Below are 24395 nucleotides of genomic sequence, written 5' to 3'. Positions count from 1 at the left end.
TGTGGTCCTCTGGAATTTTTTTTGGGGAAATGTTACTGTTTAGTTGCCTGAAAATATTATAAAAACGTGACCTTTTTAATTGTATGTATAGCGTGTTCCTCCTCATTTGCTGTTTTTGTGCTCAGGCCAAAAATTTCTCTAATATTGAGATACAACTGACCTGACGTATTATTATTATTATTATTATTATTATTACTATTACTATTATTATTATTATTATTATTATTACTATTAGATCTGAGCCATTTTTCTGTATTTTTGGTAGCAGTAGACGCAACTCACTTCACAACAAACAGCAGTTTAGCAGATAGTGAAAAATTCTTTAAAAAAAAAGTAGGTATCAAGCTTAATTTAATAATGCCGTACCTTTCAAACCAAACCAAACTAAACTAAACTAAACTAAATTAAACTAAACTAAACCAAAAGAATTACACAGTGTATGAAAAACAACCACATAGCTTTGCCTCGACGCCACTTAGCTTAATGCTAACAAACAATGCAAAACTCCAACGACGGGCTAACAAATTAACATCGGATCGGTGTCGTCGTGTTATAACCCTAGCAAGTGATATTTGAACACAAATTAGCAGTATAATACTCACTGTCGTCCATCTCCTAAATCACAATTTGATAAATTTCATATTTAAAAAAAAAAAAATCTATAATATTGATCAGTCCACTTTTAACAGTCCATTTTTAACAAATTATTGACCAATTAAAGTGCTGGAAATGGCTTTCTATCTTTGATGCTGCAATGTTAACACATTCATTGCCAGACCAGCACAAAAATGCATCATTTGACGTCTTTTTCCGTCAATGGCAGTGAATGAGTTAAACATGGTAAAAATCAATGAAGCAATTATAAATTGTTGATATAATGTACAGCAGGGGTGTACAAACTTTTTCCTCTGAGGGCCACATCCAGAAAAATAGAAAGCTGCAAGGGCCACTTTGATTTTTTTTTTTTAAAGTTATTTATTAATGGCGATGCAATCGTAATCCTCCACGAAGAACGGCTAATCTTACTGCATCTTACTGAACAATTGTGACTCCACCCCCTTTATGTATAGCCGTATGTCTGCATTGCTGTATACCAAAAGGCGCAGCACAATGTCTATTGAAATGAAGCAAAAAAAAAAAAAAAAAAAAGTCTTTACATTATAGTGCATGTGATATGAAAGAGTGCTATTTTCTAGTGATGGCAAAATGAAGCCCCGTAAAGCAGTGAAGCCCTGCATGAAATGCTTCACACACACGTAGGGGCTTCAAGATGATTCATTTCCTCGACTACGCCATCATGTGGACAGAAAAATGTATAACATGCTTGGTGCATGCAATAAAATGGTGGGGTGTAATTCATGCTCTAAATACAAAAGAATATATATTTGAAGAGTGTTTTAACATGAATTGTTCTGTGTTACTTTGTCTATGTTTGTGCTTATGCAACAAGTGAAAATGTGAAATAAGGAGGTAAAATAAAGTGCTTATTCATTTTTATTTAAAAACTATTTTTTTCCGAAGTTTTTGGACTCAGGCGGTTTCTTTTTTTTGCAGAGAATTTCGCCTGCTTTGGAAAAAAAAACTCTTTCACATGGTACTGATGAAGCAGGGGTGCATCGATATGAGATAGCAAGTTTGTATAGAATTGGACGCGTATATTTCTGTGATTCCCAGTACTGAAGGGGACTTTCAACTGTGAACAGAAAAATGTGAATTTTATGTGTTGTCACATTTTATTTTATTTTATTATTGGAATCTGTTAAAATAGTACCGTAATTACAGTGCATTACCTTCTGAGGTGAGATCTGCTCAAAGTGCTCCTAAACAAGGGAAAATCTCTTTCTTTCTGGTTCCATCGCAAAAAGAAGCTCGTCAAATCGAATGCCAAAAGCAAAAAAAAGTAGCGCAAGAAGGGACCCGACACAAAAAGTGAAGGGGAATCCATAGCGTTTCTTTGCCGCTTTTATTTCGAACTACACTCAAACCTAGCGAATCATTTCCTGAATCAGTCACGTGGTACACCTGCTTCGTGGGGCTTCAAACGTCACCACGTACGTCATCAACACACGCATTGACACGCCGTTCATGAACCACTCATCTGCATTACTCGGCACACGCTTCAGGGATTCGACCCGAGAAGCACATCACTACTATTTTCCTAATCAACAAAAGCATTTCACAAAAATTTGGCTGTCACGGATTAATAGTATTTCCATTCATTTCAATGAGGCAGGATAATCTGAGATACAGCGTAGTTACCGAAAAAAAATTAAACTTGTATCTCAATGCACCACACAAGTCTCTTTGCATTTCTGGATTACTGTGGAAGTTATCAACTATAAATAAAAACTTCACCCTTTTTCCAATCGCCATAGTCTCCAGCCGTTTGGCGTCAACCAGGGCTTGCACTTTTTCATATTCCGCCGGCTTATAGTGTGATCTGAACAGGCCATTCTTTAGTCGTGTTGTCAGTTTGTCTGCATGGAAGAAAGCAAACGACATGGGTCAATACACAAATAACAAGAGAGTGGAAGCACGAGGTATTCGTTAAAGGTTCGTTAAACTTAAAATAGGTCAGTTGTTTATTAGGTCATCAAGCCTTTCTAACATGTGAGGGCATTACTGTAATGTAAAACATGTTTAAAAAAATGTGCAAAAAAAAGGATGTACTAATAAGGATAACTGGAAAAAATAGAAAACCAAATTGCATTTGATGTCGAAGTTCTTTTTCACTGACTTCAGAAAGAAAAGACAAAGGCCACGGTTCAAATGATGCACTGCAGAATAGATTGCCCGGCAGGCGCAGCAAAGTCGCAGTGTCAAGATATTTGTGTTTGCAATTCAGCTGAGTGCCATAAAGACAGGTGAACAAACAAGCCGTGTGGCTCAGAAGCATCAAAGCCACGTCAGGACATTTAGTGGAATTCCATCCATCTCAGATTTCACACTAATTCCAATCACTCACCCAAATCTTCTGCTCTGGAGCTGGTGATAAACGTTTGACCTCCTGCATTCATTTCCCAGGTGCTAGCTGTACATTTTTCATGTCAAATTACCTGTATAAAAAAAATACTGGTACCATGTTAGCCATGTAAAATGTTACCATTTCACACACACAACAAAAGTACATTCCTTTGGGCAAATACAAACGAGTATAATTGTACACAGATGCTACCTGTTTAAAGGTAAACCAGTGACAAGTGTTTTTTTTTATAGAGAGCAGCCGCCTCTGACGTTAAAAGAAAAAAAGAAAAAGAAAATCGTCATCTGTACATAACGTCATCGCTGTCCGGTAGAAAACACGGAAGTGGCAAGGTGTGCTTTTAAACGCAAGCACGCGCGCCCCTAGTGGCCAAAATGGAACATTACTGAAATTCACCTTTGTGTTCAGAACTGAAGAGAGAAATGTACTTTTCTTGCACAACGAATATTATCCATATGAACGGGCACACTGTTATATAATTAGCCATTGTTGGAATGCCGTAATTTGCACTAATTAGTCAACGCTGGTATAGATTGCTCAGTCGTTTCAATGTAAAATATTGTTAATTAAAAAAAAAAACAACAACAACACGTGATGCATATCAAAAGAGGTGTCATTCATAAACTACATATTGGGTGTATTATAATTCAAGTATATGTAATCATATGTGTTGTGTGTGTGTGTTTTTTTAAGGAAATACATACCACTCAATAATATGGTAGTTGAAAACGTATTGTACTGTAATTAAATAAAAGGTAAAGAAACAAGACCCTGTGTATCACCATTAATTCATTGAGGCACCTTCTGGTGTGCACGACTTTGAGCACCGGGGTCAGTGTAATACAGTCCTGACACAAACAAAAAGATTTTCACAACTATTTTGACTCATTCAACTGTGGTTTGTTTTGTATTTTTGTTATTGTACCTGTCAGTCAAGGGTCACCACAGTGAGCAATTCACATGATATGTTTGGCATGATATGTTTCGGATGCATTCCTGACGCAAACCACCCAAAACTCAGTAAACTGCAGTAATAGTAGTCATTTTTCACAGAGGATGAAGAATATACCGCATGTCTCTGTGTGGCAGTAAACATCTTGAACCCTCTTTTAAGTTTTGATCACTGTTTTCCAAACTAGGCTGCGATGAGTTTACGGCCACCATTCAGCTTTGTAGTGTTGAATTTTTGCTCATAACTTAAATTATTTTTTTTTAAAGGCGAACGAAGGCTTGTATCTCAAGTCGGGTCATTCATATGTCAAAATACCATATTTTATATTTCTTGCTTTGCACCAATCGGAAAACTATTACTGTAGGTCAATTAGACTATATTTTTTACTTATTGCATACAAACATGCAACTTCTATCTATCTATCTATCTATCTATCTATCTATCTATCTATCTATCTATCTATCTATCTATCTACCTACCTACCTACCTACGAATAGTACAGCATTTTTTTTTTTAAATACAGTATTAATTTCTAGCTGAGGTGGGGAAAAAGGCAATTATTACAAACGGATACTACCTCATAAGACAACTATGCACACTAAAGTCGATAGTAAATGAGAAAATAAACCGGTTACCGCTTTTCTTCGTCGTGTTCATCTCCTCTCCAATGTATCGGTTGACAAAAAGTGTAACCAAGGAAACTGACGTTTGCATCTCCGATTGGTCCATTCAACAACCCCATCCTTCCCGGTGACGCCCTCCCGCCACAGTCTCTACCCAATCAGAAGTGCTCGCTGCCTTCTCGCCCCACCCCAGTGCTCGGGGCTGCTGTTTGGGAATCAAGGAGCTCGCGGAGGGCTTCGATTCGTCTCAGTCTCTCTGCTATGGAGGCGAGTTGAACTCTCGGACACGCATGGGACTAAACGGTGAAGTTTCACGCACAGATGTAGACGGAAAGCCGTCGCCCGGCAAGCCTCAACAATAACAACAACCCCACTGAGGTATGTATTTTAGTCTTCTCTTGAAACTATGTTGAGTTTCGAAAAGTCGGGAGACATGAAAGCATCACGGTGCACGCGAGGCTGGATCCAAGTGCTACTTTCTCCTCGGAAAAGTCTTTTAAATACTCGCTTATGGGATGTAGGCGTTGTTTTAATGTAATGGAGTCTCTTTTTAAGTCTCCTTTACGGAGGGGAATATTTTCGTATTTTCGGAAGAAGCACGTACACACCTTCGTGAGACCTTCACGTGCCATTGGGATGCAAAGATGGCTACTTCAGGGAGTTCAGAGCCCTCGTTTTTTTTTTTTTTTTTTTTTTTTTTAATTTCCCTAGTGAACAAACTCACCTTCAGCGCAGTTTGCATTTGAACGCCTGCTGCCAGGAAGTCATGCAAAGAGGAGGGCAGGTGAGGCGACAATGGGGGAGAATCTCCGGAATGCGCGGAGCTCGAGAGGAGGGGATCCAGACTTGCATATCCCGGGAAATAAGCGCATCTTTCCACTCATATTCAATGACTTTCACCGCAGGCACACTGTGTGTTTTTTTTTTTAAATGCAGTTTAAATCGCATTTTTATAAAGGTGCATGACTTGAAACCAGCTAAGAGTCGCAATGTGCAGGTTCAGAACTAGAGGAGACTCACCTATTTTTTCATCCCTGTAGGCTGTTGTATATCTTATCAGTATGTGCTGCTACCAAAATAAGACACTTATTCAGACATGCCCATGCCAACCCTTACCTGCTCCAGGCAGTTCAATTGTTTGTAATCTATCAACCAATCTGTCTGTCTAGCTGTCTATCTCATCTGGTCTATCTCTCTGTCCACTAGTCAGTTAGTCTCCATCATCATCTCCCCACCTGTCTGTCTATGATGGGCTGGATTTACTGTAGGTCCAACTGTCCGAGTCCGATTTAAAGGGGACATAAATAAGACTGACTTTTTAATAACTTATTGTACAAATACTTGGGTCTCTGGAGTGCGTGCCCACCCATCAGGCGTGAAATTAAACAACTGCACGAATCTTTAGCCATCTGCCCATTTCTGAAAATGTGTCTGTGAGCGAGTTGTTGTGCACTTCCGCCCCACTGTTACAAAACAGCGGAGCTAATTAACATTGACGCTGTCTATCCTTACATATCTGAAACTTTTTTTCAGGAAAATAATAATAATAATAATAATAATAATAATAATAATAATAAAAAATAATAATTAAAACACTGGAGTCAAAGTCTGCATTCGTACCAAGCTCCCCTAATTACAGAAAAGGCTTTAATCAACTAAAGCTAATGACTCTGGTTACATATCTATATGTCTAATAGTTGGGAAATAATCTACCTATTACGGACTTCCTTCTACACCAAAGACTTACAGCTATTGATTTTCAACAACAAAACAATCCTATTCAAACGTATCTACTATCTAAGCTAACAATTTTAGCTTGTTATTGTAAAAAAAAAAGAAAAAAAAAGACACATTTTTATTAATATTATTATTATCATTATTATTTTTTACTCAGTGCACTTTCATAAGTGCTTTAAAAAATGTTTTTAAAAAAAGGTTAAATAATTAGTAAAGGACAAATTATTGTTTAAAAAAAAAAAAGTTGACATGTTTCCAGGGTTTCAAAGGTATGACGGACACCAAAGGGTCGAAATAGCTTGCTTTGTAAACATGCAAGCATAGCTGCAGTTGTTAGCACTGATTAGCTTTAGCTTTAGCAACATAATATCTGCTAATAATGTTTGGCTAAAATGTCTACATTGTAAATGTACTGTGGTGCACTGACTTATAAATTTGATTTGTTCCTTGACCATGCTCGTAGCATTCACTCAACCTGAAAGCAAAAAAATAAATAATAATAATAATAAAAAAAAGGTCAAATTGTGTCACTTGAACCGATGCAATGTAAATCCAGCCATGGTCATGTCTTTGTTTGACGGATGCAGGCCTCCGGGCAATACAAATGTGGGAATGTTAATTTGACAGCTTTGCTCGATGTGACCACAATGCACGCTGGTTGCGTTTTCAGCAGTGGAGAAGCGTCGACTGTGAATTGACGCACGCTCGCAGACAGAGGGGAATCTCTAGGTCACGTTCCTCGTGATTTCTCTTACTGCAGCCTCACTGCTGACAGCAGCGACGATGCCGATTTGGAACAACAGGGGAGTTGTTGGGGCAAAGGTCTGCTTATGTTTTGGCTGTTGACTAGTTTGAGCTTGCAGTCTCGGCTTAAACAGCATGCGAAGCGCATTGAGAGTCGACATAACATACGGTGGAACACAACCTGCTTGAAACCTTTTATTTTTTTCAGATTTTAAAGAGATGTGACCTCACTAGTCTAAACATGACATTCTGATAAATACTACATTTGTGGAATATGAGTTATGAAACAAAAAATCCATCCATTTTTATCAATCTCAGGGGGCAGCCATGTTGCCACTTGCTGTCGACTGAAGATGACATCACAGTTGCTTAGGCAACGACCAATCACAGCTCGCCTGTTTTCTGAAGCTGAGCTGTGATTGGTTGTTACCTGAAAACCTGTGATGTCATTTTCACTCGACAAGTGGCAAAATGGCCGCCTTCTGATATTGATAAAACTGCTTGATTTGGTTGCTTAACTCATATCTTGCATTAGCCAGAATACCACAGAATACCGTGTTTAGACTAGTGGGGCTGTATAGAATATATTATTGTCAAGAATTTATTTTTTATTTTTTGGCTGACTTCCATTTTAAAACTATCCATCCATTACAGAACAGATTGATTTCAAGATCAAATTTGGCAAAGTAGTTATAAACACTCACATTTACAAGACATTTATTTTCACTTCACAGGGGCTTCCATTAGGTGGATGTTCATGTTCATCATCACTGCAGATATACAACATGTCAATCGATGTATCTTTTGCAGTCGTCCAAGCATCCTTGGCTTCCCATCAAAAGGAGCTATATAAATCCTAGTTATTATTACAAAAAAAAGTGATTGTTTGCCCCAGTCTTCACAGCCAGCCCGTTTAATAGGAAGTGACAACCCAGTTAAGCACTCTTTTGGCAGGCAGGTTTTCACTGCCTAATTCTGGCCGAGCATCGGGGTTTAAGCCTTCACCCCTGTGTGTCATGTCACATTTACTTTTTTTCACCAGGATCAAAAGTGGGTTTCCACTCCCCCCCTCTTTAGAGGTGGGCTAAGTATTCCCAGCCTTTGCCCTCATCTCAAATGACTTCAAACCAGCTTGTTTTTCTAGCCTGTGCATACTGCCTGAGCGTACGTAGCACTCCCGTCCACCGATAATCGATCACATTCTCTCCAAGTTGAGCTGGACTCATTTGGTTTACTCACTAACCCTCGAAAGTATTTTTCTTTGCAATTAAGTTGTGTTCATTCCGACACAAGCGCATGCTTAAACGTTGAATTGATGACGGAAGATCTGTTCAAAAGAGAGAAGGATAATTGAGGAGATGTACTTTGTTTGTTTTGGCATATGCAGAGAAGCCCACAGCTGTGCGGCACCACTTAGGGGTGATAATAACAGTTTGTACTGGTAGCAATCAGCCAATGAGGGGCTTTGAGTCATACTGTTTCTTATTCCAACCCACATATACACAGCGTGCTCCAAAACGGAATCTTTTCCCCTCAACTCAAGAGGACAAACTAAATGGACTGAGGTGGGGGTTAACTTTGTGATCCAAATTTAGTCAGTTTGGAATAAAAACAAGCCATTATACAATACTAATATTTGCCTATTTGAATAAGAGTTAACATATTTGGTTCTTAGTTAACATTTTAGTTGGATATTTAAATAATTCCCGAAAAAGGTACCACATTTCGTGCTTTGGTTGGATCCCCCCCCCCCGGCAGCTAAACATAACAGGAGAACAGAAAGCATGTCAGCGCTTCGAGAGATTAGGCGCACAATAGATTTTTGTCCGGTGAATCGGGCCTCCATGGGTCGACATGCTGAGTCTGAAAGACAAGGCATGAGGGGATAGTGCTTTTCCAATGTGGTGTGTTCATCACAGAGCACTTCAAATCTTGACGACTATGATTAATGCTTCAGCCGTTTCGTCGTGTAATCGGCAATCTCTAATTTTGTCTTTTAGCTCGTAGCCCCAAACAATTCTCCTCTCCAGATCTTGACAGAAGAGACCAGGTTGTAAAAGCTCTTAAAAAAAGCAGCTACAAGCAGTCATTAGTTTTAGTACCTACCTTGTCAGCTGGGGTTCCAACCAAGTGCTGGATACAGACAGGTAGACGTTACAATGTGACAAGATATCACAAAAATGACAGCCATTTAAAGTCTGGTTTGAATCTGTGTACAATGCAACACGAATTGTGAGAATTGGATAGTTGGTTCCAGAGAATTTGTTTTGTTAGTGTGTGCTGGAGTGGAAACTATGGCCTTTTTTTTGGTGTGTGAAATCACCTAGAGCAGGGGTGGCGAGATCCGGTCCTCGAGGGCCGCAGTCCTGCAGGTTTTGGATATTCCTCTTCTTCAACACAGCTGATTCATGATCTGCTCATCAGTAAACTCTGCAGAAGCCTGATAACGAGCCTGTTAATTGATATCAGCTGCACTTCGAATAGGGAAATCTATAAAACCTGCAGGACTCCGGCCCTCGAGGACTGCAGTTTGCCACCCCTGACCTAGAGAGTGAGACAGTTCATATTCTCTATAGAGTATGTCCTCAACACTTTTGTTTTGTCAGCTACTATGGGGAAGCTCTTCTTCGCTTGGCTGACACATTTCAGTTAAAAATAATCACCAATAAAATTTTGAAGGGATACCCAAGATGACATAAAGTTTACTGTGAATTTTCAAACAGCGTTGCCTCGGCAACTTGACTTAAAATACCATAAAAAAAAGAACCATGTGGGCAGTAGACTAGGTCATGTACTTAAGTAAACAACAGTTTGTTAAAAAGCAGTTAAAAATCTCATAACCTTCACCTTAACCGGATACTTCAGAGTCCCGCTAGAGTCGTGACATTGTCAGGAGACCAGAGGAAGGATCAAAGGAAAGTAAGCTGAAACAAAGTGAAATCCAGTACCAATATTCATTAAAATGCCCAAAATAAAGACACATGCTAATGTAGGTTAGTGATAGTATAAATTTGTTGTTGACTTGTCCTGTTGTATTAGGATTTTTTTTCCCTTCAAAAATGAACAAAAGCTCGAATAAGGAGTTTTGTGTGAGGATAAAGTTAAACAATAGGTAAGAATTAATACATCCAAACTAAGTACAGTAGAATCCTCACGTGAAATTAGAATGCAGTATGGTCTTCTAATGAATAAACAAGTCTGAAAAAACTATTTTCACGCAGTCAGTTTGTGCTGCCAGGCTGGTGAGGACAGCTGGTTATGTGGACAGGGACGGAGTCGGTGTGGATGAATGCACAGAACGCCTCATTAGCTTGCCTTGCGCTCACGTCTTTTGATGTGGAATCTCAGTCAGTTTTCACTGGAAAATGAGGGAATTAGTTGACATTTTGGCAGCCATTAGTCATATTCTCATTGTTGTGCAAATGTTGATTACTCTCGCATTTGCCCGATTTCTTCACTGTTTAAATACATGACAATTTAAAAATGGAAGTTGTGTTTTCATGGAATGATAATAGGATTCTTAAACCTGCTTGCTTTGTCAGTTTAAGGAGCTTATTAGCCAAGATGTTGCCAACTCAACACATTTAAAAAAATGGAAGTTGAATCAGTATTAATGTCTGCCGATTAATTATCTTGAAATCAGCAGATTTTTTTGGGGGGGGTCAATTTTGCTGATTGTTCTGACATATTAACGGATTGCAACATCATTTCCAAGTAATTCAAAATCACCCAAGTTCCCTGCCACCATGCAGGCCTCGTATTTCATATTTTTGATTAAAAAAAACACACAAAAAAAAAAAAACACCCACACAATAGCTCGTATCTTGAACAAGAAGTCTTCCCCACTTTCCAAGAAGTTTTGCTTGTTAAATGTCGAGGCATTTACAAGATCATTACACTAGTGATTTACCTCAAAAGAAACGGGACTTGTGATTGAAAATGGATAAATGCCGTTGGAATGACATTTAAAATGGCATTTAATATAAAATCACAAGCCTTTGGACTCGAGTCACACGTGGGTTTTTTCATATCAACGCTTGTATTTGTTACCTCTCGCTCTCAGAATTTCTGCTGTAGGTAAAAACAACAAGGTTGTAGCCTTAAGCTAAGGTACAGTGAGCAAGTCTACATTGTGGAAAATAAGCATTCATTTTGAAGTCCTCAGGGATATTTCTATCAAGTAGTGAATGGTTGCTAAAGTCTGTCTACGAGGCTGGACTCTCCTGCCTTGTTTTTTTTTCTTGTTTTTTTTTTTACCCCTCTTGTCTGTACAATTCCAAGCCTTCTTATTTGTGCTTGGATGCATTTGTTCCCCAGGTGATCACACATCATATACAATTTCCTGTTGTAGCGGAAACGCTGGTAAATCATTTATCACTCAGCTGAAAGAGGGAGCTAATCTTTTGGCTATGGGGATTGGAAGATGTATTGGAAAGGGTGGGGGTGAGAAAAAGAATTGCAGCCATATCGCAGTTTGGCAATGATGAATGTGATAGCTCCCCACACAAGAAGTCTATAGTACTCTGAGGAGGTGAGTTATTGGGCCAGTGCCTCACTTGAAATTGTGTTGCGGGACTGCGGAATTTCCATGTTTATGGAATCAACACATTTGAAATGGCAAATATCACAAGAAGTGAATTTAGGTGGCCATCTAGCATTAAAATGAGAGTATCCAAGATGATTTTATTGTTTCCTTATACGGGATGATGTTTTCAGTTATTTTGTTTCTATGTGGCATCATAGTGGTTAATTAATACTACAGAAGTGCCTCACATTGGCTGACTGAAATCCCTGAGCACTATGTTCAATATTTGCCAATACCACATATTCGTACTTGATAAGGACAATTAATTGTCTCTCAAATGTAATGTTTTATGTTTACAAAAAAACAAAACAAAACTATAAAACTTTAAACATGGCCCAAGTTTCACTCAAATAAAACTTGACATTCTAGTGTCTAGCTGCAAATTTTTCCAACAGTCTTGCCACATATTTCATGTAACTCTCCTGTTTTGTTTCTTAACAATGTTCACGGTCAATGTGACCCGTTCTAATTTTTATTAAAAAATATAAAAATCACTTAACACAATGCAATGTTTGTAATACTTTGGATTTTCCAAACGGGTCAAATTGACCCGCAAAACCCCCCCCAAAAAACAGGAGTCTTTAATTTCGCCTGTAGCACAAGGTATTTGAGTTAAGTTGTGTCTCAGTCTGAACACTAGGTGGCACTTCGTAAAAGGAGAACAAGAATCGGTTTGGCAAATACACCGTTATTGTCAAGGTCATAGACACTGTGTTTATGAAAACAAAGTAAGTTTTTGCTTGTCCTCAAAACAAACTGAATGAGGGAGGTTTAAGTCTTGTTTTGCAGAACGGATGTAGCAGCCAGTGGATATACCGTACACTTGAAAAAAAAAGCATGGTGTTATGCTCAATTTTAACAGTGTATTCAAGATAACACAGAGTATCTGATACTGTCTAAATTGTCTCGCAGTAATAACTTTAACTCTGAAATCGTATGATACCAACGGGAAAAAATGGATGTCATGTTTTAAGTCATTCCACTGACGATAGCACAGCAATTTTCCAAAAAGCCTCCAGACTGTTTCAGACTGAATTGTGACACTGAAGACCTAACAGTCACATTTTGGGACCATTGGCACGTCACAAACCTCACGTTCCCCTCATGCCAACACGACGTGCCGCTGATTTATCACTTTAACTCTTCAAAGGGCCATTGGCCTAAAATATTTGACTCATGACTCATATTCTTAACGCAAAATGCAAATAGTATTGACTAGTGCGATCACGCTATCTTGTGTGAAAAAGAAGAAAAGAAAAAAAAGTCGGACGCATTGCTTGTTCCAACAGATCCCGTAGTTTAATGAACGTGGACACAGATTCTTTTGTGAGTTATTGTATTGTGTGTTCTTCTCTGCGTTTCTCAGCAAACTTGCACGGCATTTGTTCATGAACCGACGCCCAAAGATTTGCCTGGAGGCAAACTGGTCGTTGATGAGTGTTGAGGCTTGACTACTGGAGATGTTGCACAAAATGGCTGAAGTCGGGTAGCATTTTCTGTGACTATTTATCACGGCTACGCACGTTTCATTATGAATGGCTGTGTTTGAAAAAAAGTGTCTTGAAATGAGGCTGAATTCAAATTGTGCTAGAGGTTATAAATTTATCAAATTAAAGGCCCTTCCCCAACTTTTAAGAAACCTGGCGTGCTGCTCTTGGTGATTGATTAATTTAGCTGATATATTCACACATCTCACTTTCTGTTATCTGTTCTTCAAATGTCCTCCTCCACGTTAGTACATCTTCTTTTTACGCTGATCTGGAAAGAACCAGGGTTGTTGTCTAATGACATGAGACAGGATGAAGTATGTCTTCATAGCTCAAATACTGTTTCTATTTAAAGGATTTACATCCAATAAGAATAATTTATGTCGTCCGTCAAAGCGCATTACTGTTAGTAGCGTCTCATTTGTTCAAGCTTTTCCTGGAAAGGTGTCGTGGGTGAATAATTACCTTAGGAAGCTTTTAATGCCTGTTGTTTTGTACGAACACAGATTATGTGGACTGTCATCGCCTTGACCGCAAGTAAACATATTTTAGCAGCTATGGGAATTTGCTAATTCTGTGCTGAGCATTAGTTTGCCAAACCGTGACTTGTTGAAGCATTGATGTCTTCAATGTGTGTGTGGGTGCTCCGGATTGAAAGCTGAGGGTGACCCTATGGAGGCACTCGGATCCACTCCACACCGCCGCTGCTGTGCACAGAAGAGCAACTATGTGCCTCTCGTAATGAGGCTCGGGGTTTGTCGTGTTTGGGCTAATGATGGACAGGGCGACAGTTAGTGAGCACATGTGACTGTTTCTGTTGTGGAAAAGAAGACATTCACCCCGCTGTCGGGCGTGTCTGTAAAAAGACGTATTTTCAGCTGTTGAGTGCACTAAACAGTCTTAACAGTGTCGACCTCAACTAATAATAACTTGGAGTTTTTTTCCTCGTTTTGCAGGATGCTTACAGAGAACATTTTAGTAAATGAGATTTTCCCTTAGGATGTAGTCAAACTGTGGGCATCACAAAACTTTACAGCCACAGTTTTATATTCTCAACTTTGTGAAAATTGTAATAAAACTATCCATCCATTTTCTTTTTCAAATGCCATCTTTTGGGGTTGAACCAATTATTCCACTAGTAAACAATTTGTCACCACATCGATATTTAAAGGGATACTTGACTCATTGAGCCATTTTCAGCAGTAAAAAGTTAGTATTTCGTCCAGAATTAATTTAATACCTTACCTTTAAAAACGTTTTTTTTTCCATTTGCTGTCGACTGAAGAGGACCTCACAACCAATCATGGCTCACCTGTTTTCTGGGTTTGGTCAGCAAACTGAGCCATGATTGATTCCTCAGCACAGGTGATGTCATCTTCAGTCAACAGCAAGTGGAAACAAATCTTTTTAAAGGTATTAATTCCCACATTCCCTAAACATGCATTTTTGCTTAATTGCGGACTCCAAATTGCTCATAGGTGTGATTGTGAGTGTGATTGGTTGTTTGCTTGCGCAAGCCCTGTGATTCAAAATTAAATTGATACCTAAAAAGATGTGGTTTATAATCACACAGTATTCTTGTCTCGGAGCAGCGCTGTAATTTGGTTGAACAAAGATGCAGCCTGTCGTATGTTTCCAAGCAGTTTTGTCAGCCCCTTTGAGCTTTGAGAATGAGCAATCAGCATTTGAATCCCTTCTAAATGAGCCACTTAAATTCAGACTCATATGCATGGCTGGTAGTCAGTCCTCAGCTTTTGTTTTTAATGTGGGTGTCCTGGTGTGCCTCACCTCAAAGACGGATTAGCCTGCGGATGACTGACAATACATCTCTTCTACTTCAAGTGATAGCAACTTGTACTCTTAGCTGGAAACAAGAATACAGTGTTTTAAAATTAATATCATTTCTAGGCAGAAATCTTTGTGTCAACCAATTTTTGTGGTCAATTTAAGCGAGTTACCGACTACATTTTTAGCCAACTTAACATGCCATAGAAAGTCAAACGTTTTGTCGTCTCTACACAGTATGTACTTTTGACCCCAGCATTAATTCCAATGTTCAAAATGAAACCAGTTTTTCAGGTTCCACACTGATGTGTCACAAATTGAAAGGAAAATGAAACCTTGATCTGACAGCTGTGATTACTACTCAGCTGCACTCTATTTTATGGCTGACCCAATTAATCGAATAAAGCAGAACTAATGCACCATAACAGCTTGTATACGATCACCGATGCAATGTAAACATAGATAGATAATTTAATATAGCTTACCACCTCTAGTCGGAACAAGGATTGACACTTATTGAACAAACAGTAACAATATAAACGAGTAACAAGCACATTCACAGACAAACTGCTACGGCATTTACTAAGCTAACAGTTAGCTACACTGAAGTCAGAACAACCAACTCTACACGTTCATTCGCTGACTCCCACGTCACTCACCAGGCCAGGCTCCACATTTCAAAGCTCGCACACACACTCAAAGTCACCAATATGAGGATGGCAACATCAAGTTGACAACAAAAAATACTTGGTTTCACTTTGTAACCAGGTTTCATGTGTGTAAACTCAGGCTGTGCGCTTGCTAATATTAGAAATTCGACTGCAGTGCTTCTCAGGGAAGGTGACACAAAACGACAAGGCACAGGTGGATTTCCGCTTGATGAATGATGAATACTTTTTGATAATGAATAATATAATTCACTTAATCTACTTTAAATTACTTTTTTTTCGACTCCACATTCAGGGTTATTTTTTATAATTCAAGTCCAACATTTACATTGTCCAACATGTGAGTTGCAGTTTTCATTCAGATACTTTAGATTGAGTCAAAAGAGGAATTGTGTAAGAAATTCCAAGGAATGGCCAAGTTCTGATGTCACTCGTGGGGACCATGTGTTGCATTGAGTCAGGGTGGGGTCAGTCTTGGCCGATTTCAGCTTGATGTACAAAGACAAATCATTTCACCACATATTTTTTATAGTGTGTAATCTGTTTTGTTTTGTTTTTATGGCTGCACTCAAAATAGTTTCCCATACAGAGTAAAAAAACAAACAAACACTCTACCTTTAACAAGTGACAACTTTGGAAGAAGTAACAAAAAACCCACACAAAGTAAATAGTTGAGGTCTTGCGAGACATCATTTTGAACTCTGAAGTTTTGTGTGTAAAAAGTTTGGGTCATGCAATTAGCTGAATTTGTACGGCCTCAGGGGCATTCGAATGTACCACTTCGTCTGGAATCAGACATTAGTTTGTCTCTTTGTTTAGACCAAAACGAGGTCGTCTTCAACCTCTTGGGAACTGATGTAGTCCTTAGGTATTAACCTAATTATAGCCTATGAAAAGACTTCACAGATTCGGCTTCTTGCTCCGCCTCTCTCACCTGATTCTTCGTTTAGCTCCTCAAACGCAGCGCTGCTATCCAACGGGCAGGTCGACGGGGTTGTTTCATTCCGTCACATCTCTTCAAGAAGCAGAAATGTTGAAGAGCCAGTCCGTTGTGTACTTTTGGGACTGCCGCAGCTTGACAGCGGCATTGTCAGTTGAGTCTCTCAAGGCTGTTTTGGGGGCCTGACCTTGCAGTGTTATGTGGCTCCCGGATGGTGTATAATGGGCAATTTCAAAGGTAGGATCACAAATCACAGCGTTTGTATTGCCTGTATTTAGATTATAACAGGTTTGCTTCCTTTTTGGGTGCTATTTTGTCGGTTGGTGCTTCTGGTTCTTGTGTGTCTACGCTTTTCTACGGGCATGTTTGGACTGCGAAGAATTGACAGATTATATCCACACAAAGCTATCATTCATCCACGAATGGAAGAATGTGCATAACTCTAACATACATGTGTGGCCGTTATTTGTCTGCATGCTTGTTTTGGTTACCATGAAAGGTGTAAGAGAGTGTTTACCCCCTTAGTCAAGTGCCTGTAAAGTTAGCCAGTCTCCGAACGACGCATGCACGTAGAGTTGCTTTAATGTGTTCAGTATTTTGTAGGGTCCAATTGATGACTGATTGGCCGGTTGATTGTTTGCAAAATAATAATAATCGGCCAGAGATCTGCACATAAAACGGCAATATAATATTACTTTCTCGTGAAACAGTAAATGCTGTTCAGTCGGTACGGACAGGAAGTAACGTGCGAGAAGGCATCTCTGGTTTTTATTTTGAAGTTATTACATTTGAATGCTAAAAAAAAAAAAAAAGGTTTGAAGTCATGGCAAAGAAAATAAAGGAGTCAAAAGAATGTTTTGCCAGTAGCTTGTTGCTTACATGCTGCTTGCATTTATGGCCTAAATTTGAAGCTAAAGTCATCCGGTCATGCTCTTATGGCATGTTTTTCTAAAGTTTTGAATTCATGTCTTTGTTATAAAAAGTTATTTCAATCATTATAGGTTTTAAACTGCGATTATCTGTGTTTTTTTTTCGGCCTAAAAAAATCACATCAGACGGTTCCTAGTATTTTGTATACATTTTGTGCTTGCAAGGTTTTCCTATGTGTTCCGTTTCCACTTTGTTTTAAAAATAATGTTTGAATAAGTTTAAATGTGTTTAAAAGGTTTGTTTTGAACTAACATATTCCCCGAAATGGATGGTGGTTCACCCTTGAAGGCAAAAGGCAGATAAATGTCGAGTGAACTGTTCCAGGTTTTCCTGTTGGAACTTTTTCCTCCAGCTGCGGTGATAACCTTTTTGTTTTACACTTCCTACTGTGTGTTTGTCTTCACCGTGTGTTTGGAAGAGGCCTGCGGTCAAATTTAAATTTCCTGGCTACTTTCTGGGAAGAAAGGCCCATGTCATGGATTGCAGTGCTGCGGCTCAAGTGGGCAGGAAGACGGGAGGGAGGGAAGTCGTATGGAGGTGTGTTGCAATACGATGAATGAGTGGGAAAGGAATTTGGGAGAGCGCTGCGGAGTATCCTGTGTGGATACTTGGTGGTAATGTTTTTGTGTGTCATTGAACGCCAGTGCTGACGCATGACTCAAATCGGGTCAGACGACTTGAAATGCTGCCGTGTTGTTGGCACACTCCGAGAATACCCTCGGGTTGCTTTTCACCTAAATAGCCACGGGACCTCCAAGCGTATTTCATACAAACCTCTCCTTTTATCTCTCGCTAAAAACAAACGTTTTATGTCTTCACTGTAAACAAGCCGAGCGTCTCGCAAAGTGAGTGTCAGCCGCAGTCGAATGATCTCATCTGTGTGTGGTGTAAGCGCAGGCTTGTTTAAAGTTGGCAGGCGCACATACATGGAGAGGCTATGACCCCTTAAGCCTTTCAAGTAAGATCTGTCTGCACCCTAATGGACTCACTCAGTCAGGCTTAGCTCACCGGCAGGCTAGCACAATAAGTCAAGCTACACAACAAGACTCTTGCTCTGCTATTTTGACATATACTCATTAACTCAGCACCACCTTTCTACGAGCAGGAGAGGATGAGGTGAGGATAAAGGAGAAGGGGCAGTAAAACAGACCAAAATCCAGACACTAGGGCAAATAAATCACCCTTAATAAAGAAGGTTCATATCGGTAGTTGCCTATAAATGCCAGAAAATGGTGCCAAATACCTACTTTTCTTTTAGACAGTGGCATCTTACGGTTTATTTATAGGCAAGTTTTATTTATTTATTTATTTATTTATTTATTTATTTATTTATTTATTTATTTATTTTTAACTGAGAATATATTATTTCCTGTGAGACAAATTAGTTACCAATTTAACGCTATATTTAATGAATTTTCTGACACCTTTTTATTTTTTATTTATTTTTTTAAAGGAGAATAATACATATTATATAATACTGTGATTGGCTGGCAACCAGTGCAGAGTGTACCCCGCCTACTGCCCAAAAGCCAGCTGAGATAGGCTCCTTCACCCCCCCGCGACCCTTGTGAGGAATAAGCGGTCAAGAAAATGGATATTATATAATAATAAAATAGGACAATAAGTGAAATGTCCATATGTCCAAATATCCACAACGTCCCTTCAGGTTTCTACTGTATAGTATATCTAACATCTATTTACATTTATTTTCCTACCATGTGATTACTCAACCGTTAGTAGGAACTGTATTATTCCAAAGTTTAGAACTACTTTGGGAAAGTCTCTAAACAGAGTTGCTCACATGAGGATATTGATATTTAAAATGAGTTTTACTCACCATAACACTAATTTTCTAAATAGACTAAATGATGCAAAAAGTGTGTTACGCTGATTTAAAGGTTTCTATTTAAATAGTTTTCTTTGGACATTTTTTTTGGGTCTGGTTTTCATATTTTTACATCCCCACACCTGACATTTATTAGCAGCGTGTGCATGTTTTATATCTGTGGTACACAATATGTATTTATGCATGAATATGTTGACAAGCTACTCCTCAATTGGCATCCTGTCTGCTTGAGTTTTGTAAATCACGCAGGCCAAGCTGTGTATAGAAAGCCCAAACTCTTGATTTTGTCTCTAAATCTTTAGTGTAAGTAGCTTGGAGATGACAGCTGCAGTGCATCTCTCGGGCAGTAAAAGTCCTTGTAAAATCTATGTTTCCCCAAAGAAACACAGGATTTTGTCTGCTTCTGCCAAAACGTCATCGCAGGTGACCTACGTGTGCGGCTCTGACTATGACGACTCATAAATATGCACCGCCACAGCGCCTTATTTATTCCACTTGCTCATTTTATCCGTGAACCACAGGCCAAAGCTAGCAAATGGCATGCACTTTATCTTTTTCAGGTGGTTTGCATTTTAATTTCCTTCCTTCATATTTTTCTGTTTAAATATACAGTTGTACCTTAACTTGCAAGTGCCCCAACTTATGAGTTTTTCAACCTTGACAAACATGTTTTTTTCTTGTATCGGACCACTATTTGTGTGCTGTCCTCGCGGCATGTGACTATGTGCTGCGAGACAGCCAGCGAACTTAAATCTATTCAAAATTGTAAGTAATCAAGCTTTTTTTTCTACATGGCCCTGGTTGATCTCCTTTGCTCTGCTGCCACCTGCTGGCCGTTTGTGTAATAACTACCATTTCTGCAACCGTTCTTTGCAGTTGAGAGGCTGCATCAAAGCCTTCTGTATGCTCTAGCATAAAAACCAAACAAAAAAACAAACCAAAAAAAAAAAACGTCTTTGGGACACTTAGAACATTAAAAAAAACGTATTTACACGTTATTGGGAGCAAATGAGTTACTAACTCAAAATAACCTTATGAATACTTACAAAGACTAATGTCTTCCAAGGCTCAAGTGTGTGGAGCACATCAAACGTGTTCTATGACTTCTACACGGCAAACTGAAAAAATTGCGTCTTTCAGAGGGGAATTACGTCAAAGCTCCACTATTAGCGACAGATGCTCTTGCAGTGTAAACAAATCAAAACGCTCCACTGAAGGATGATGTCTCAGTTTTAACACTTTGCACTATGAAATATAGTCTACTAAACTAACTTATATATACAAATATGAACTTATTTATGTTTTTACATATGACACTTGTGAAATATAAAATGAAATAATGCCTTGCCTCTTCACCAGAAGACATGACAATTTCAGTTACTACAAGTATGTATTTCAGTGGTTGTGACGTTAGCGATGGTGGGTAGCGGTGTCTCTTTTCTACGATCGGAGAATTTAGTGACCTGGGGGGTGATATTTGCAGCATTATTATATGACAGTATTTCCTAAATCATTATTCATGTTGTGTGTAGTTGTATCAAAGCCATATGGCCTTGATTTGCACAGTCACCGACTTGAAACACTGACAGTCTTCAGGCCATATGGTGTGTCTGTGTGTGGGTGTGCATCGCTGTTCGTGGCGGCGCGTGACCGTTGATGGCTACTTACGCTTCTGTCGATGAAAATCAAGGAGAGACGATCGATAGAGATGGTGATCATGTTTTTTTTTTTTGTGCGTGTGTGTGTGTGTGTCCAGGAGGAATGCCAGTTCCCGATCAGAGCCCAGTGATGGAGGAGGGGCTTCTGCTGACCTCCCGCAGCCGTTCGACTGGCCGCAGCGTGGAGCCGAACGCCACGGCCAACAATATCCTGGCGTCTGTGAAAGAGCAGGTAAGTGTGCCATATTGCTCGTCTCACTCAATGTACACAGTGTTTCCTAAAGCTACTTGACATGGAAATACACTCAACAAAAAATATAAACGCAACACCTTTGTTTTTGCTCCCATTTTTTAGGAGATGAACTCGTAGACCTAAATCTTCTTTCACATACACAATATCACCATTTCTCTCAAATATTGTTCACAAACCAATCTAAATCTGTCATAGTAAGCACTTCCCCTTTGCCGAGATAACCCATCCCACCTCACAGGTGTACCATATCAAGATGCTGATTAGACACCATGATTAGTACACAGGTGTGCCTTATACTGCAAACAATAAAAGGTCACTCTGAAAGGTGCAGTTTTATTATTATTGGGGGCTGGGGTACTGGGGACTCCTAAATTTGGTCAGTAGGACTACTGACTGGTTTTATGTTTTATGTGGAAGAAGTTTTTATTTTTTATTTATTTATTTTTTTTTACAGAAGATAAAGAATAAATGCGTGTGTGTACTGTTGTATGCTCTGTCTGCATGTGTTGCCACCGCTTGTGTAGGAATATAAATTGTTGAAAGGTTTATAATTGTATCATTGACGCTAGTTTTGGTAGCTAGCCTGTCTATGCCACTTTTTATTGTGTGTAAGCATCAAAGTAAGCTGCTAAATACACTTCACTTTGTTTTATGTTACTGTAAACTGGGAATGGCAATAAATAGATTCAAGTCTCTTCTGTTTTTAAAGAATTGGAAAATATGCAATTCTGCTGACTCATGTGATGCTTACTGCCACTATCTAGCAGTTGTACCTCAAATTTTTACTCTCAACGTGAGCCATGGCTCATAATTGGAAAAAAAAAAATGTTAAGTTAGTGATAAACTACCGTGCGCTCTAATGGGTTAAAAGTTTTGGTTATGTCGGAATGATTTCAGAACAGAAGTCCATGTATTCATGCAATTTATTCAACAGGACATTTTCAAGGAACCAAATATAGCAGTTTTGTACTAATTATAACACATTGTGAAATTCTTAATTAGTTATCCAGTGTTTGTTCTGGATTGTGTCACTCTGGGAATGCAACAGAGTCTGTCATACTTCATTTAACCCTGGAAGGACTGTTGACTTCTCTGCTGTTTATTAACATATACCGCACAGAAGTAACATCGGAGCTTCCTGGAAGAAAGTGTGCGTTGTTTGCCCGAGTAAGGAAAGGAAGGAGGCAGCACCTGTCGATGTCACTTCCTTCCCCAGAGGATCCTCGGTAGTGGCTTGTCCGGTCTGAGCAGATATCTTCCGCAGACGAACAGGAAGAGTTTTGTGGTTTTCATTGACCGCAGGCTACACTGACCTACCTCTGAGGGGATTCCTCCTGTAGAGCGTAAAATGATCGTGAGTTGGAAAGAGAGATGAGAGGGTGTGCGAGAGCGAAAAGGGAGGAAATGAGATCCGGGGCAGTGGGTGTATTTCTTCCCCTTTGCTTTCGCTTGAGGTTTTCCTTTGATTGTTGAGATTTTCGAGGAAGCCCGCTGTCGACACTGTAAGCATGCCTGCCCACTTGGCTGCAGTTACGGTTAAGGGCTAAGGATGTCCGAGGGCTTGGTAAGTCCATTTTGTCATTTTCTAGCTCTTCATTGGCTGCTTTCTTTCCATTGACTTCCTAATTTCCTGTTGCTCTGCTAATCTTTTTCACTGTGGAAGTGTCCTTCTCTCCCACTCATGTGACTGCAGCAGGCAGCAGACTTTGCCCACATGCCCAAACAAGGGCAGCGGATACTGACATTTTATAGCTGCATTCTTCCCGTTGCTTCATTTGCACTTTTTCCCAAACTTCAATTTGTATGGGTTGAGTGAATTGCTATTTAATTGGTATCAGGGCACTCATTTTCTTGGCAAATGGCTTTTTGATTCATGCATGTTGTGCGTACAATTATGTTGACATAATGCCAAAATGGAATGTATTTGAGTCATTTCCCAGGAAGAATTTTTCTAATATGGGTCTAGAGTGGGAAAAAAAATCAGTGTGGCTGATAGCTTAACCTCAATAATTTTGACTAAATTATGAATAATTCATTCAAGAAAAAAATACTTTCTGTTGTCGAATATTTGTCCACTAGTCTTGACACTCGATTTATGCTCAATAGAAAGGTTAAAAGCATAAAGGTCAAAGTGGAAAAAGCAACGTGGAATTCCTTAAAACCAATAATGTTAGATTTTGAGTTAATTATTAACGTCTTGCGTTCATTCAATGTTATTTCCAAGGACGGGTTCATGTTTTGTGTATACCGCTCTCATATTACAAAATATATTGTTAGTCTAACAGCATATGTCATGTTTGAACGGAAAAAAAAAAAAAGAAAAAAAAAAAGGAGTCCAGTTGCGTCACTCTTAACTTGTTAACTTCACCTCTTTGCAGATTACTATAACCTGGGTGACTAAATCTACAGACATGAAGAAAAAAAACTTTTTTTAAGTAACGACTTAGGCGAACAATATCAATACGTGATTAATTTTACTGCTACAGTGGTCGCTACTTGCTAGCATTTTCAGTTACACTTAGCCTATCTGACACCTTTACATGATAACTGTTACTTTCTGACACTTTTGACTTTAATGATGAAGTTATTCCCTGTCAGGGAAATTCTCAGAATTCTCTTGCGGATACTGTTTCAAACTATCAACCATTTGCTCTAAAGTCAAGCCATGAGATAGTCAAAACAAGAACCAGTTGCACTGCTTTGTTCTAATAAACAAAGTGCTGACAACCTTGAATACTGACCATGTTTTGAGTTGTGTGAGTGAGTTGTGAAGTTGGTCATTCCGATGTGGATTAAAGTAGAAAATATTGGAAACTAGATTATTTAGATTAAACCATTTAAATATTTGAATTATTTAATCTTCATCAACATTTCTGCATTTGTATGTGATGATTCAGCTCTTGTGAAGCTTTGACCACTGTGAAATGCTGATACTAAGATGGAGTCACATTAACTCATTCACACCCAAAAACGTATAATTACGTTTCTTAATACTTTGTCCATGACTGTTGTTGTTGTTGTTTTTTTTTAATGCTAGAGCATACATAATGCTTTGATACAGCTTCTGACCTGAACAGGTCGCTGAAAGCAATGGTAGTTATTACAGAAAACGGCCAACAGGTGGCAGCAGAGTATAAGAGATCAGGCAGGGCCATGTTGAAACAAGCTCTTTTTTCCCAGTGTTTTCAACAGGTTTGTAAACGT

At 39.0% G+C, this 24395-nt stretch overlaps 2 protein-coding genes across 8 annotated transcripts in view; one reads left to right on the top strand and one right to left on the bottom strand.

Annotated features, from left to right (window-relative positions):
• The window catches only part of LOC144030062 (coiled-coil domain-containing protein 148-like), a 32719-nt gene extending 23508 nt beyond the window's left edge, over window positions 1-9211 (bottom strand). The window contains exons 1-3 of one of the 4 annotated variants that reach the window (XM_077535984.1): window positions 9146-9211; window positions 2966-3056; window positions 2356-2477 (exon numbers count right to left, since the gene is read on the bottom strand). In XM_077535984.1, coding sequence (XP_077392110.1) covers window positions 2356-2477; window positions 2966-3017 — 174 coding nt within the window. In that variant the 5' untranslated portion in view covers window positions 3018-3056; window positions 9146-9211. Of the gene's footprint in view, window positions 1-2355; window positions 2478-2965; window positions 3057-3175; window positions 3323-4512; window positions 4542-4570; window positions 4672-9145 lie in introns of those variants that run through there. The other 3 variants (XM_077535983.1, XM_077535985.1, XM_077535981.1) reach the window with 3 other exon arrangements.
• Window positions 4768-24395, top strand: part of pkp4 (plakophilin 4) — a 68374-nt gene continuing 48746 nt past the window's right edge. For 2 of the 4 annotated variants that reach the window (XM_077535979.1, XM_077535977.1), the window contains exons 1-2: window positions 16567-16741; window positions 21037-21170. In XM_077535979.1, the coding sequence (XP_077392105.1) occupies window positions 16726-16741; window positions 21037-21170 (150 nt within the window). In that variant the 5' untranslated portion in view covers window positions 16567-16725. Of the gene's footprint in view, window positions 4937-16566; window positions 16742-21036; window positions 21171-22457; window positions 22756-24395 lie in introns of those variants that run through there. The other 2 variants (XM_077535978.1, XM_077535980.1) reach the window with 2 other exon arrangements.

Source organism: Festucalex cinctus, chromosome 11, assembly GCF_051991245.1.
Source record: "Festucalex cinctus isolate MCC-2025b chromosome 11, RoL_Fcin_1.0, whole genome shotgun sequence".
Lineage (NCBI taxonomy): Eukaryota > Metazoa > Chordata > Actinopteri > Syngnathiformes > Syngnathidae > Festucalex > Festucalex cinctus.
The sequence above is the reverse complement of the archived record's forward strand: the minus strand, read 5'-3'. Positions and strand labels throughout refer to the sequence as shown.